The following is a 16,564-nucleotide window of genomic DNA, read 5'->3' on the forward strand; positions in this document are numbered from 1 at the left end:
AATGTATTGTCTTTAGCTCAGAGGGCTAACAGTCTTGTGGCACTCAGGAGATCTTGGTTTGAACCCATTCTGTCAAATTAGTATGCGTTAAGTGTCTATCCAGATATAGTTGACAATAAGTGGAACATTGGCATTAGCTCAGCGGGCTAATACATTCTTGCGGTACTCAGGATTCGACCTGGGTTTGAAACCCGTCGGTCACATTTGAATGAATAAAATGTCTATCCAGCTCAATTTAGAAAATAGTGGTTTGTACTGATCATGCTTACTGGTATCGGTGGTGTCGTACTGTGAGTCCTTCTGCAGCTCGAAGATGTCCACCTCCACCCGGGCTCTGGACTGGCCCTCAAAAATACTGTTAATGTTCTCCCTGGCCAGGGCCAGCGCTAGCCGCTCCCCTCGCCCACACACCGACTGGTCGTCCAAAATGGCCGCTGGGGGGATAAATAGAACGACAGAAAGACAGACGAGAAGATAAAGGAGCATGAAAAACCAGACCCGGGGGCAGATGGATTCAAATCCACTGTTGGGTTTTGTGATTCCTTTCAAAGTAAGTCTATCTGATCTATGTTCCAATAAGGCTGACCTTTTGACTAACATTCAACCCATCTGCAAAATGGATACCAGGGGTGAGTCACAGAGAATCACACGGACTAGAGACATTTTCAAGGAAAGGTTATTCAGGGGGAAAACTGGACAACCTGTCATCTGACATTTAGGACGATCACTGAATGATGATCACATCGGTGAAGTCAGCGAGATGTACATAACCAAATGAGTTGATAAATGATCCTATCATCCTTATGGTAACGACCCTTGTTTACATGACAATTACTGGGGAATGAGGCATTCTCTGATCCAAGCCTTATCTTCCTGATCTTCAATTAGCCGACAGTATGCATATCCATGGAGACATTGATAGAACATTGTACTGTGAACTGTACTGTACTGCAGCTTCCTGTGTTACCAGACACTCTTACTGACACTCTTACTGAGAGTTGTGGCTGCTTCGCGTGATGTATTGTTGTCTCTACCTCCTTGCCCTTTGTGCCGTTGTCTGTGATGTTTGTACCACCCACGTTTTGTGCTGCTACCATGTTGTGCTGCTGCCGTGTTGTGTCGCTACCATGTTGTTGTCATGTTGTGTTGCTACCATGCTGTGTTTTCATGTGTCACTACCATGCTATGTTGTTGTCTTAGGTCTCTCTTTATGTAGTGTTGTCGTGTCTCTCTTTTCGTGTGTTCTGTCCTATATTTTTATTACATTCTACATTTGTAATCCCATTTATGATATAGCCCATTTTGACTTTGTGGCTGTGGTAACTAGTAGAAATCCCACCCATTCTGACGGAGGAGAGTGCGGGAGCCTGGGTGAAAGAGAGCGGGGCCATGGTCAGCAACAGTAAGAGGAAGTAAATCGACAGCAGCAGCGCTGGCAGAGCCGGCATCTTCCACTACTCCTCATGGAGAACGGTCTTCTGGCTGCCTGGTCCACCACCTGCTGGATGGGAGGACTCATTATAACATAATATACAACTATATGACATAATATATGGCTGGAGCTAAGTGATATAATACACACCTGACTAGGGGAGAATCTCAGTTGCTTACTCCTCGCATCCTCTCTCCTCGCCACCTTAAAATCCATTGGATGAACAAGCCAGAGGCCCCTCCCCTCTGACTCCAATGGGTCCTTGATACTCGAAGGAGGTGAGGAGAGAGGACGTGTGGAGTACGTCATTGAGATGCTCCCCAGGACTTCAAGTCTATATTTCAGAGGTAAGGAGGCAGCACACACACAGATAGGTCCCACTCACATAGAAACTCACGTGGTTACCAGAATTAGTCACTCAAGGAAAACTTAAAGAGCACAAAGCGAGCACAAAGAAATAGGGGAAGCCAGGAGAGAGAGAGAGAAATGGAGCAAGAGAAAAAAGGAGAGATAAAGGTGTCGAAAAATAGGATAATTAGTTGGGTAGGGATGGCAAAATGTGCAAAGAATCTTCAAAGTAAATTACAGCTACAGTATTGAGATTTAGGGAGTGCCAGGATGTAGCCACAGGGTATAACAAATCCAATATTGTTCCATCACATCCCATAACTTCATCTGTACTCTGGACAGCGAGTTGTTTTGTCAACTGTCTGATTTGTTAGCCCTGCTAAATGCTTATTTGTCCTGACAAGGACGAGCCTTCCTGCGTGCGTTGAAACTGGATTCCAAAAAGAATTTGAATTGAAAGAGTTGAGTAGGACAGGCTGACGAGGCAAGAGGCTGAGGAGTGCGAGAGAGTGAGATGAGCGGTAATAGATAAAGAAAGCGAATGGAGCTAATATTAGATGAAGAGAGAGAGAGAGAGAGAGCGAGAGCACGAGACAGCTGCACTGAGTGACAGAAAATATAGTAGGAATAGACACGGTACAAATTGTAGGAGAAAATGAGAAATGGTGCCTGGTAGAAATAAATATTATAATGATCCTAATTAATTAGGATCTTCCGCTAGGCTACAAGTGGTGTCATGTCGTGAGCCTGCTGTTACAGTACACTGCTACAAAACACGGCACCTCTGGGTGCGTTAGCTTAAAGAGGCAATCTTTGATTGCCACATCCATTTTTTGGGGGACTTTTAAATGAATGACACATATAGCCATTGAGTCTTGAAGAGTAGAACTTCTAAACACCTCATGAGCTTAGTTAAACTGTCATACCCCATCAGAACCCATGGTCAGAACTGTGTTGATCGATGGTGAGTCCTTGCATCCATAGCTCTATCTATGAATTTGACCAGTTACGTATCACCAGACCCATCCCTCAGCTGTTCACCAAAACAGTGGTGGTGTGGTGGCTTGGCTATTGTTTGAACTGCAGATTACATATATACACAGTACCAGTCAAAAGTTTGGACACACCTACTCATTCCAGGGTTTTTCTTTATTTTTACAATTTTCTACATAGTAGAATAATAGTGAAGACATAAAAAATATGAAATCACACATATAGAATCAAAAACCAAAAAAGTGTTAAACAAATCAATATATATTTGAGATTCTTCAAAGTAGCCACCCTTTGCCTTTGACAGCTTTGCACACTCTTGGCATTCTCTCAACCAGCTTCACCTGGAATGCTTTTCCAACAGTCTTGAAGGAGCACTTGTTGGCTGCTTTTCCTTCACTCTGTGGTCCAACTCATCTCAATTGGGTTGATGATTGTGGAGGCCAGATCATCTGATGCAGCCTCCAACACTCTTTTACATACTGTCTGCCATCTGCCCATTACAGTTGAAACCGGGCTTCATTCATGAAGAGCACACTTCTCCAGCATGCCAGTGACCATCGAAGGTGGGCATTTTCCCACTGAAGTCGGCTACGACACCGAACTCCGTACTCAAGATCCTGGTGAGGACAACAAGCACCAGATGAGCTTCCCTGAGAAGGTTTCTGACAGTTCAAAATTCTTCGGTTGTGCAAACCCACAGTTTCATCTACTGTCCACGTGGCTGGTCTCAGATAATCCCACAGGTGAAGATGCCGGATGTGGAGGTCCTGGGCTGTCATGGTTACACATGGTCTGTGATTGTGAGGCCGGTGGGGCGTCCTGCCAAATTCTCTAAAACAACGGAGGCAGCTTATGGTGGAGAAATTAACATTCTGCAGTCAGCCTGCAAATTGCTAGTTCCCTCAAACCCTTACCTCTGTGGCGTTGTGTTGTGTGACAAAACTGCACATTTTAGAGTGGCCTTTTATTGTCCCCAGCACAAGGTGGACCTGTGTAATGTAAAGATAATGACGTTTAATCAGCTTTTTTATATGCCACACCTGTCAAGTGAATGGATTATCTTGGCGAAGAAGAACTGCTCACTAACAAGGATGTAAACAAAATTGCACATTTTAGAGTGGCCTGTTATTGTTCCTAGCAGAAGGTGCACCTGTGTAAAGAATATTTGATTTCATCTCATGAAACATGGGACCAACATTTTACATGTTGCGTTTATATTTCTGTTCAGTATAAACTCCATTCTTAGTTTATCAAAAGCCTTTTTAAAGTCAGCTATGAATACCAGGCCTGGTTTCCCAGATATTTCATAGTGTTATTTTGTTTCCAGTACTTGTCTTATATTATCTCCAATGTATCGTCCATGTAAAAAACCTGTCTGATTAGGATGAATAATATCCGACAATACCTTTTTAATTCTATGCGCTATGCATTTTGCTAATTTTTGCAAGGGGCCTTCAATTTTTTTAATGGACTGGATCTTTATATATTTTTTTCTTGGCCAGGTTGCAGTTGCAAATGAGAACTTGTTCTCAACTAACCTACCTGGAGGAAAAAATGTTTACCACCCTGAGTCCTGAATTAGTAATAGTGAAATAAAACCTGGTTGAGTAGCTGATAATCTACCATTTTTACAGGAGTGGTTAAAACAATAACAAACCTTTTTTGAGTACATCAAAAAAGGTTTGATATGCCTCCAGGCTGTGTACCTCACGGCTGGTATGCCAGCCCTGGAGTTAAAGGCTTTAATTGCATCAGGTGCATCATCTTTCTGTACAGCGTTATTTGTACATTATTAATAGAAATGAACTTTGGTTAGTGGAGATGGAGGAAACTGAAATGAAAACTTATTCGTAAAGTTCTTTGGTCCCTCTTTCAAAATATTGTTTAGTGAATCATGGGTGACTCCATCATTTGTAATACGTTTTAGTAAATCATTTTTGGTAGCATTTCTATGTTGAAGATTAAAAAGGAATTTGGGGCATTTTTCCCCATATTCCATCCAGTAAGCTTAATTAAAAAAAAAAAACATTACACTTAATCTCTCTTAAATAAGTTCCTCTAACTTATTATGTGCCTCTATGGTACAGTTTTTATTGTTATCTATCTGTACTATTAGTCCCTCAATGTCCTTTGCGAATATGAACTCTTTTCACCTAAATTGCTTATGTTTTAAAGATGAGTATTCAATTGCCTCTAAAGGCCAAGCAACAAGGGGATATCTTGCTGTACCTATGGTATGTTGGCAAAAGTCAGTTATACATTTTTTGGGGTCTAGTCAAAAAATGTTTTTATCCAATAGGCTTTGATTAAATGTCCAATATCCTCTCCCACATGGAGATTATTGAAGAGCAAATTTGACCCCTATCAACAATTTTAAGAATTACATAATTTAATCAAGAAGACTTGATTGAGCCTATGCCATGTATATCTCACTAGGTCAGGATTTTTAAGCCTCCATACTGTATATCCACTCATTCCAATATATCCATGATATTCGTGCATGAGGTTGATAGTTTATAATGTGGTTTCCTTTCCTATCAGGGGTCAACGTAAGACCCAGATGCAAACTCTTGAAGTAAGACTGTTTATTGTAGCAAACAGGGGCAGACAAAGACAGGTCAAGGCAGGCAGGGGTCGAGAAATCCAGGATAAGGCAAATGTACAGGACGGCAGGCGGACTCAGGGTCAGGGACAGGCAGGGTTCAGTAAACCAGAGGTGGAGCAAAGGTAGAGGACGACAGGCAGGCTCAGGGTCAGGAAAGGCAAAGGTCAAACTGGGAGGACTAGCAAAGAGAGGCCGGGAAACGAAAGGAGCTGACAGGAAAAACTCTGGTAAGCTTGAACGAAGAAGACGAACTGGCAACAAGCAGACAGAGAACACAGGTATAAATACACAGGGGATAATAGGGAAGATGGGCGACACCAGGAGAGGGGTGGAGACAAGCACAAGGACAGGTGAAGCAGATCAGGGCATGACATTTACGATTCATTGAGTTATTTAAAACTGTATTATATTCTCCCACCATAATAATAGAGTCTTGTATTGCTTGTAGGCTTGATAAATTATTATATTTTCAAAGCAGCATGGATCATCATTATTTGGACCTTATAGTTTAATGAGCCAAATATGTTTATGGTCCAATAACATATTTAAAAGAATCCATCCGGATCAATTGTTAGTCTGTTGGGTAATGGGACTTAATACCGTCCATAAATATAGAATATTAGCATTATATTCCTGGGGGATAAGACGGTTTTGTTTTGCTTAGCCGGCATCATGGAGCCGTCTTGCTGACTCAAATGCTATAATGACATGGTAATCCTTTCATTTAGCCCGAGGCACATGACATACATTTCTCCCTACAAACAGTGGCATGGGTTCAACACGAGCACACCCTTACCGCTGTGCTTTCTTCCGATAGCTAGCATGCCACCACATGCGGCACAAACAGGAAATGAAAGAGTGAGCCAAATTGATTTGGAATGGGCAGTGGATGGTGAATGGTGGTAACTAGCTATATTGTTTACATTGACTCAACTAATTGCGTGTTTAACGTCTCTGTGTCTTCTTGAATTGTATTCTTTTAAACGGCGGCCCATTGTCTGACACAGATGGTTAGGGAAAACCACCTGGACACTCAACTGTATTGTTAATGTATTGCACAGTCCAACAAATGGCTGTTCCATTGTTGGTACCAACTGTGTATGTGTACAGTTGGCTGCACTGTAGGCTGTACTGTATATATAGGGTTTGTGAATAAATGGATTAAAATCATGCACTGTGCCTCTGTTCTATATTGCTTCAGGTTTACTCTTGCGTTTCTCTACTCCAATCGTTGTTAAAGCACTCGATCACAAACATGGAGGAAGGAAGGGAGGAAGGGAGGAAGGAAGGAGAGGGTATTGCTTCTACAGGTTCTACAGTGCGAAGGTGAGGCTGAACCTCTGTGGCCTGACTGCACTCAGCTGCAGAGGAGAACATGAGACATCACACCAGCGGGGAATGAGTGAGATTGTACAGTGTCAGCGAAGACAGAACGAAAGTGGGGGGAAAGAGGTAGATGAGGAGGAGAAGGGGAGGGTGGATATATTTTATATATGGGCAGGAGGGTAACTGCAATATCAAATGTGAGCCTAGAGAGCACAGACATTGGTCAAATTTGAGGAAAAAAGAGCATTTACTGTCCAACTTGACCAAGGTTACACATGTATGGCAAGGTTCTAAGGATGGAACACAACACAACCTTGACTGGTTCTGAGAAAATGTTCTCAATTCTACAAGCACGAACTTGGCTAAAGAATACAGAGAGTTAGCTAGCTACAAGGAATGTCCATAGTAAACAGATTCTAAGCCTGGTAAAAATGTCCACAGTACAACCTATAACAAGAAGATACCTTACACAGAGACACATTCAACTAAGGTACATTTAACAGGGGCTTGGCCAGGGAATGAAGAGAGCTAACATCATGGGATGTACAGAGTAAGTTGACTCTACGCCTGACAGAACATGCAGAGACACATTCAATTAAGGGGCCACTGACTGAGCTGTATATTTCAATGAAACATGGTGAAGCCCCAAAATTGCCCTTGCTAGAAGCATGTGTTTCAGACATAAGGAAGTGGATGGCTGCAAACTTTCTACTTTTAAACTCGGACAAAACAGAGATGCTTGTTCTAGGTCCCAAGAAACAAAGAGATCTTCTGTTGAATCTGACAATTAATCTTAATGGTTGTACAGTCGTCTCAAATAAAACTGTGAAGGACCTCGGCGTTACTCTGGACCCTGATCTCTCTTTTGAAGAACATATCAAGACCATTTCAAGGACAGCTTTTTTCCATCTACGTAACATTGCAAAAATCTGAAACTTTCTGTCCAAAAATGATGCAGAAAATGTATCCATGCTTTTGTCACTTCTAGGTTAGACTACTGCAATGCTCTACTTTCTGGCTACCCGGATAAAGCACTAAATAAACTTCAGTTGGTGCTAAATACGGGTGCTAGAATCCTGACTAGAACCAAAAAATTTGATCATATTACTCCAGTGCTAGCCTCTCTACACTGGCTTCCTGTCAAAGCAAGGGCTGATTTCATGGTTTTACTGCTAACCTACAAAGCATTACATGGGCTTGCTCCTACCTATCTCTCTGATTTGGTCCTGCCGTACATACCTACACGTACGCTACGGTCACAAGACGCAGGCCTCCTAATTGTCCCTAGAATTTCTAAGCAAACAGCTGGAGGCAGGGCTTTCTCCTATAGAGCTCCATTTTTATGGAACGGTCTGCCTACCCATGTCAGAGACGCAAATTCGGTCTCAACCTTTAAGCCTTTACTGAAGACTTATCTCTTCAGTGGGTCATATGATTGAGTGTAGTCTGGCCCAGGAGTGAGAAGGTGAACGGAAAGGCTCTGGAGCAACGAACCGCCCTTGCTGTCTCTGCCTGGCCGGTTCCCCTCTTTCCACTGGGATTCTCTGCCTCTAACCCTATTACAGGGGCTGAGTTACTGGCTTACTGGGGCTCTCTCATGGCGTCCCTGGAAGGGCTGCGTCACCTGAGTGGGTTGATTCACTGATGTGGTCATCCTGTCTGGGTTGGCACCCCCCCTTGGGTTGTGCCATGGCGGAGATCTTTGTGGGCTATACTCAGCCTTGTCTCGGGATGGTAAGTTGGTGGTTGAAGATGTCCCTCTAGTGGTGTGGGCGCTGTGCTTTGGCAAAGTGGGTGGGGTTATATCCTTCCTGTTTGGCCCTGTCCGGGGGTGTCCTCGGATGGGGCCACAGTGTCTCCTGACCCCTCCTATCTCAGCCTCCAGTATTTATGCTGCAGTAGTTTGTGTCGGGGGGCTAGGGTCAGTTTGTTATATTTGGAGTACTTCTCCTGTCCTATTCGGTGTCCTGTGTGAATCTAAGTGTGCGTTCTCTAATTCTCTCCTTCTCTCTTTCTTTCTCTCTCTCGGAGGACCTGAGCCCTAGGACCATGCCCCAGGACTACCTGACATGATGACTCCTTGCTGTCCCCAGTCCACCTGACCGTGCTGCTGCTCCAGTTTCAACTGTTCTGCCTTATTATTATTCGACCATGCTGGTCATTTATGAACATTTGAACATCTTGGCCATGTTCTGTTATAATCTCCACCTGGCACAGCCAGAAGAGGACTGGCCACCCCACATAGCCTGGTTCCTCTCTAGGTTTCTTCCTAGGTTTTGGCCCTTCTAGGGAGTTTTTCCTAGCCACCGTGCTTCTACACCTGCATTGCTTGCTGTTTGGGGTTTTAGGCTGGGTTTCTGTACAGCACTTTGAGATATCAGCTGATGTACGAATATAAATCCATTTGATTTGATATGATTTGATATGATAACATTGTGGATGCTACTAGAGACTCACTAATTTGGGGTGCATTAAAATTGCAATTGCAAAAGTAGGCTCTCTGCCAGTCTTTCACTGTCAGCAGCGAGCCAAATGACAGTCTAACACCCCTAGAGCCTTCCCCACATCCACCACGCCTATAAAAAGTAGAGTCATGCTAAGTCTAATATGAGTTAGTGAGAGTGCTGCTAAAATTAAACAAAATGGCCCCCGAGCTATGGCAGGTTCTTCCGCTCTGCTCTATGGAGTTACGCGCTACTGTACTTGACAGAGAATGCCCTCTCTCTCTGTATCGCTCTCAATCCTTCTAGTTGGATGATTTGACAGAGGACACGGTTCTTGGAATTGGTTGATGTAAGAGGAAGTGGGATTGAGACAGTTTTTGTAAAAAGCAGGGAGCCGATAGCTAGCAGCGGGATCCCAGTGCAGTAGTAGCATCATGGTTGTTTTCATTGCTGCATGCTTTATGAAAACTGTTGTTAATGAAGTATTTACATTGAGAGTTAGTTAGCGGAGCTGGGAATGACCCCTCTGGAGTCGCTAAGGACACACTTCCTCTTAATTACCTCCATCGCCGTGGAAACAAAGGGAATGCTGCGAACGCCGGGCTGTCCCTATAGCGACCGAGTCACTCCATATGCCACTAGCTTCTGCCGCCAGCAGCATATTCTACCAGCTTTGCCATGCCCTCACAATCTGTGCAACAGATAAATGGAGGGATTGTTTTCAGTTTGAAGTGCCATGCAGCCAGGCTTAATTGAAACCTACCATATGTGGTATACATACTCAGTATACATACTTACTCCCTACTTAGTATGTATAGCATGCATGTTACTTCATTCTATAGGCTTACATCATCATGTGTGATAGTATGGTTGAGTTTACACAGGCAGCATAACTGTGATCTTTTTGAACCACTAATTGTTTTTTGGACCAATCACATCAGATCTTTTCACATCCGCACTTTTTCAGGGCTGTTCTGGTTGGTCAAAAGACCAATTATAAAACATCTGAAATACAGAATTGGGCTGCCTGTGTAAACACAGCCTCTGGATGTTCAGACTTGTCACTTGGTATAAGAACTGTAAATACCATCGGGAAAAGAAACAAACATTTTACAATTTAACACTCAGTAAATTGCATATACTCTGAGAGGCTGAGGAAGAGGGAAACATTTCCCTCATGCCTTGTTATCTGCATGAAATCATCCAACGTGTGTCATATCAGATTCATTACAGGCTGGCTAGTGTTTGATGGAAATGTACCTGAACCCGCTCCCCCTCTCCCCTCCCCCCAACAAGGCCCCTTACCATCCTCTCTTATCTCCCCTCCGCATCCAAAGAAAAAAGGGTGAGTAGGCTAGATTTATGGGAGGTAAATGAAATGTCTTAAAGAGCATTCCGCCTGCCGCATGGCAAAAATGTCCTCCTTTTGCTTTCTGTCAGAATGTAATTTTCCAAAATGGTCAGATCTGGGCGCTAAATACCAAGTCTGTCATCAATCACAGCCTGTGGTTATGAAACGCACCGTCCCCGGGGTGGATAGTGGAGGGGGAAAAAACTGTACAGTTGTGCTGGGTAGCGAGTACTGAGTGAAAAATCCCTCGATCGCCTTTCTTCTCTCCTCTCTCCCCTCTTCCTCCTCTCCCTTCTCACTCTCTCTCTGTCAGTGCTTTGGTTCTTTTGAAATGGCCTATTAGAGTAGAGGAAATCACAGTTTGTTTGATACGGTCTGATATCCATATTTCATGTCTACTGCAAACAAGGAAATGTAGACATACGGCTCCTCATGTAACGCTGTACAAAGCGTAGGGGAAGAGGTGGCCAGGATTTGCACTGAAAGAGAGATGAATCAAAACAAAGTGGTAGATTAACACAGAGGGGAACAGAGAAGGAGGGAGGGAAGGGTGGATGAAGAGAAGGGGAGAGAGGGAGCAAGAGAGGTTTAGAGAAGGGGGAGAGGGAGCAAGAGAGGTTTAGAGAAGGGGAGAGAGGGAGCAAGAGAGGTTTAGAGAAGGGGAGAGAGGGAGCAAGAGAGGTTTAGAGAAGGGGAGAGAGGGAGCAAGAGAGGTTTAGAGAAGGGGAGAGAGGGAGAAAGAGAGGTTTAGAGAAGGGGGAGAGGGAGCAAGAGAGGTTAAGAGAAGGGGGAGAGGGAGCAAGAGAGGTTTAGAGAAGGGGGAGAGGGAGCAAGAGAGGTTTAGAGAAGGGGAGAGGGAGCAAGAGAGGTTTAGAGAAGGGGAGAGAGGGAGCAAGAGAGGTTTAGAGAAGGGGAGAGCGAGCAAGAGAGGTTTAGAGAAGGGGGAGAGGGAGCAAGAGAGGTTTAGAGAAGGGGAGAGGGAGCAAGAGAGGTTTAGAGAAGGGGGAGAGGGAGCAAGAGAGGTTTAGAGAAGGGGGAGAGGGAGCAAGAGAGGTTTAGAGAAGCGGGAGAGGGAGCAAGAGAGCAAGTTTAGAGAAGGGGAGAGGGAGCACGAGAGGTTTAGAGAAGGGGGGAGAGGGAGCAAGAGAGGTTTAGAGAAGGGGGAGAGGGAGCAAGAGAGGTTTAGAGAAGGGGGGAGACAGTGGTGATTCTTCTATGCTCCAATGTGACCTATTGAAGTAATTAGAGTCAAATGTCATATCCCGAAATGAATAGCACTTACATTTTTACATTCGTCAATAGCCTCATCATCGACCCTCGTTGGTTTCTATCAACATCATTCTATATTTTCCTCCCAAAACATATTTAAAAACCAGAATGTTTTTAAGCATATCTTGCTTTCAACATTTACAAGGCTCATTGGTCAGTAAGAGGCGGCGCAAATCTTTGGGGATTTCGTTCTGTAGTGGATGAGAAAGATTTATCAAATTCAAATTGAGTTTGTACGAATCAGCCTCCCTCTTGTTGTAATCCATATAGATACAACTTGACCTACTACAGTGGGCTCCGAAATTGCTGTCACCCTCGATAAAGATGAGAAAATATGACTGTATAAAATAAATAATTCAAAGTACGGAGCTATTGTATGCAACACAAAATGGGAAATTATATTATTTGATACTACTGCAATTGCTCAGGGAAACATATTTTGTTTAACAAGTAATAATAATTTTCCTCAAAAAGTAGGGGTCAAAATGATTGACAACCCTGTTTTGAGTACCTTTCAACACCTCATCTTGTAAGGATAATGGCAATGAGCCTTTTTTGAAAATGTTTTATGAGTTGGAGAACACATTGGGAGGGATCTTAGACACTGACGTACCACACACCTCTGATTGTATAGGCGGATCTAAAAAAAAATGGAACTACAAGAAATTAGCTGTAAAACTGCTACATTTTCCCTTAGCCTAATGGCAAAATGGGTAAAATAGCAGGAATTTAGTTTTAAAAATGCAAAATTCTCTCAGTCTCATTGCACAATGTGTAGAATAGCATGATATTATCTATACAACTACACATCTTTCTCTCTGCCCCATGATAATATGTGTAGAATTGCAGGAAATCTGCTTTAAAACAGGAACATTTTCTCCAACTTACCTGAGACCCTAGACCCACCCCAATAGATCCACAGACGATGCAATCGCCGTTGCACTGCACTCTGCCCTATCCCATCTGCACAAGAGGAACACCTATGTAATAATGATGTTCACTGACTACAGCTCAGCCTTCAACATAGTGTACCCTCCAAGCTCATCATTAAGCTCGGGGCCCTGGGTCTGAACCCTGCCCTGTGCAACTGGGTCCTGGACTTCCTGACAGGCTGCCCCCAGTTGGTGAAGGTTGGAAACAACACCTCCACTAAGCTGATCCTCAACACAGGGGCACCACAAGGATGGGTGCTCAGCCCCCTCCTGTACTCCCTGTTCACCCATGAATGCGTGGCCACGCACAACTCCAACTCAATCATTAAGTTTGCAGATAATACAATAGTAGTAGGCCTGATTACCAACAATGACAAGACAGCCTACAAGGAGGACGTGAGGGCCCTGGGAGTGGTGCCAGGAAAATAACCTCTTCCTCAACATCAACGAAACAAATGTGCTGATAGTGGACTTCAGGAGACAGCTGAGGGAGCATGCCCCCATTCACATCAATGGGGCCGCAGTGGAGAAGTTGAAAAGCTTCAAGTTCCTCGGCATACACATCACTGACAATCTGAAATGGTCCACCTACACAGACAGTGTGGCAAAGAAGGTGCAGCAGCGCCTCTTCAATCTCAGAAAGCTGAAGAAATGTGTCTTGGCCCCTAAGACACTCACACATTTTTACAAATGCACCATTGAGAGCTTCCTGTCGGGCTGTATCACCACCTGATACAGCAACTGCACCGCCAAACAACCGCAGGGCTCTACAGAGGGTGGTGCGGTCTGCTCAACGCATCACCACTGCCCTCCCTCCAGGACACATACAGCACCCGATGTCACAGGAAGGCCATCAACCACCCCAGCCATGGCCTGTTCAACCCGCTATCATCCAGAAGGCGAGGTCAGTACAGGTGCATCAAAGCTGAGATCGAGAGACTGAAAAACAGCGTCTATCTCAAGGCTATCAGACTGTTATACAGCCATCACAATACCCCGCCCTGAACGGTCACACTGCTCTTGTTCTGAGAAATGAAGGCTATTCCAGGTGAGAAATTGCCAAGGAACTGAAGATCTCGTACAACGCTGTGTAGTACTCCCTTCACAGAACAGCGCAAACTGTCTCTAACCAGAATAGAAAGAGGAGTGGGAGGCCCCGGTGCACAACTGAGCAAGAGGACAAGTACATTAGAGTGTCAACAAATATTGTTGTCAATAGTTTTGGACCATTTCAGCGAGGTTAAACGGAGAAGAAGCATTTTGTCACGCTCTGACCATAGTTCTGTTATTTTATTCTTTGTTTTAGAATGGTCAGGGCGTGAGTTGGGGTTTGGGGTGGGCAGTCTGTTTGTTTTTCTATGTTGGTTTTTGTGTTCAGCCTAGTATGGTGCTCAATCAGAGGCAGGTGTCGTTAGTTGTCTCTGATTGAGAATCATACTTAGGTAGCCTGGGTTTCACTTTTGATTTGTGGGTGTTTGGTCTCCGTGTGAGTGTTTGGTCTCCGTGTGAGTGTTTGGTCTCTGTGTGAGTGTTTGGTCTCTGTGTGAGTGTTTGGTCTCTGTGTGAGTGTTTGGTCTCCGTGTGAGTGTTTGGTCTCCGTGTGAGTGTTTGGTCTCCGTGTGAGTGTTTGGTCCCCGTGTGAGTGTTTGGTCTCTGTGTGAGTGTTTGGGCCCTGTGTGAGTGTTTGGTCTCTGTGTGAGTGTTTGGTCTCTGTGTGAGTGTTTGGTCTCCGTGTGAGTGTTTGGTCCCCGTGTGAGTGTTTGGTCTCTGTGTGAGTGTTTGGGCCCTGTGTGAGTGTTTGGTCTCTGTGTGAGTGTTTGGTCTCTGTGTGAGTGTTTGGTCTCCGTGTGAGTGTTTGGTCTCCGTGTGAGTGTTTGGTCTCCGTGTGAGTGTTTGGTCCCCGTGTGAGTGTTTGGTCTCTGTGTGAGTGTTTGGGCCCTGTGTGAGTGTTTGGTCTCTGTGTGAGTGTTTGGTCTCCGTGTGAGTGTTTGGTCTCCGTGTGAGTGTTTGGTCCCCGTGTGAGTGTTTGGTCTCTGTGTGAGTGTTTGGGCCCTGTGTGAGTGTTTGGTCTCCGTGTGAGTGTTTGGTCTCCGTGTGAGTGTTTGGTCTCCGTGTGAGTGTTTGGTCCCCGTGTGAGTGTTTGGTCTCTGTGTGAGTGTTTGGGCCCTGTGTGAGTGTTTGGTCTCTGTGTGAGTGTTTGGTCTCTGTGTGAGTGTTTGGTCTCCGTGTGAGTGTTTGGTCCACACGGTACTGTTTGGTCCACACGGTACTGTTTGGTCCACACGGTACTGTTTGGTCCACACGGTACTGTTTGGTCCACACGGTACTGTTTGGTCCACACGGTACTGTTTGGTCCACACGTACTGTTTGGTCCACACGGTACTGTTTGGTCCACACGGTACTGTTTCGTCCACACGGTACTGTTTCGTCCACACGGTACTGTTTGGGTTTTCATTCGTTCACTTTATTGTTTTGTATTCCAGTGAATGCCGTTACACATTTGAGGTAGATTACTACCAACATGCCTGCAGATTACAGCCAGGTACTAGAAGCAAAGCCGGATTACAGGTATAAAGCAGCATGAATGCAGACCCAATTTCAGGCATATCACTAGTGCAGTAACACGAGCCCCAGCTGAGACCCACAGACCCAGACTTCTCTGTAAAATATCAATTGTATTATAGGCTATTAAGTCTCTCATATCATCCTCTGTTATTCCCTCCTTTTCTCTTGAATCTTGGTTTCAATATTTGGGGCAGTAAGGGGATTGAGGTATATCCCTTTGTAGCACACTGTGTAAATGAAAGGACATGCAGAGCTATCCACACACACGGCCGAATGAAGTGCTTAAAGCTATTGTTAGATCGTATACGCTGCATGAAATGGCCGATCCAGTAGACTACTACTACATTGACATTTTAGTCATTTAGCAGATGCTCTTATTCTACTACTACTACACTACAACGACTGTTATTACTACTACACTTTAAAACTGCAATATGTAACTTTTTGGGCAACCTGACCAAATTCACATAGAATGTGACTTATAGATCTGCTTTTCTCATTGAAAACAAGACTAAGAAGCAGTAGCTCTGTTCTATGTGTGCTATTTCTATGCTTCATGTTATTCTGTTGTGTTTTTTTTTAACACCGGTTTCAAACAACTGAAAATACAATATCTTTATTTTGGGAAACTATATTTCACAGCGGTTTAGATGGTACAATAATACTCCACACTATTGCTGGTTTTGTCATATTCTGAAATTAGGCAAACTATTAGAATTTTAGCGACCAGGAAATGGGGAGCGATTTCTGCATCTTTATCTATTGCCATAACCACACAATCCCATTCGCCAATTACAAAGTAAATTGTGTTGATAATATCACCTATGTTTCATCCAATACATAAGGCAAGATTGTATGATATGTGGGGCTTATGGTTGATTATTTTATAAGAAGGCACCTTTGGCAGGTTTTGAGTTCCCGTTAATCTCCTCCATTCTGACAATATCTATTCTATATCAAAGGACGGCTGCAAACGGTGCTATCTTAGTCAAGAAATACTGTCTTTCTCTCTCTCTCTTAGCCATTGTCTGTCTCCCTTTCTCTCTTTCATACACTCTCTCCCAATGACTATGTAGGCCTATGGGCTCCCTCCCCCTTTTTTCCTCAATCTCTCTCACTTTCTGCCTGTCTTTTGCCCTATCTCTCAGCTGTCCCTGAGTAACAGAGGAGATGACAAGGTGTGAGCGGAGAGTCCTGGGGGCACTGAGTGACAGCTGGAGCGACACGGGCCATTGGAGACCATCCCGCCACCAGCCCCTCGCTCACTCGCTCGCATCCAGCCCTCAACCCCCAACCAAG

The 16,564-nt window shown here is 44.3% G+C and overlaps 1 protein-coding gene across 12 annotated transcripts in view; it reads right to left on the reverse strand.

The window, feature by feature from the left end:
• The window catches only part of LOC124012537 (glutamate receptor ionotropic, kainate 5-like), a 151,509-nt gene that overhangs the window by 33,180 nt on the left and 101,765 nt on the right, over positions 1-16,564 (reverse strand). For 8 of the 12 annotated variants that reach the window (XM_046326277.1, XM_046326282.1, XM_046326283.1 and 5 more), the window contains 2 exons: positions 1,340-1,501; positions 270-434 (listed from right to left, as the gene is read on the reverse strand). In XM_046326277.1, the coding sequence (XP_046182233.1) occupies positions 270-434; positions 1,340-1,448 (274 nt within the window). In that variant the 5' untranslated portion in view covers positions 1,449-1,501. Of the gene's footprint in view, positions 1-269; positions 435-1,339; positions 1,502-9,709; positions 9,840-16,564 lie in introns of all 12 variants that reach the window. The other 4 variants (XM_046326272.1, XM_046326273.1, XM_046326279.1 and 1 more) reach the window with 3 other exon arrangements.

The sequence above is a fragment of the Oncorhynchus gorbuscha genome, linkage group LG24 (genome assembly GCF_021184085.1).
Source record: "Oncorhynchus gorbuscha isolate QuinsamMale2020 ecotype Even-year linkage group LG24, OgorEven_v1.0, whole genome shotgun sequence".
NCBI lineage: Eukaryota > Metazoa > Chordata > Actinopteri > Salmoniformes > Salmonidae > Oncorhynchus > Oncorhynchus gorbuscha.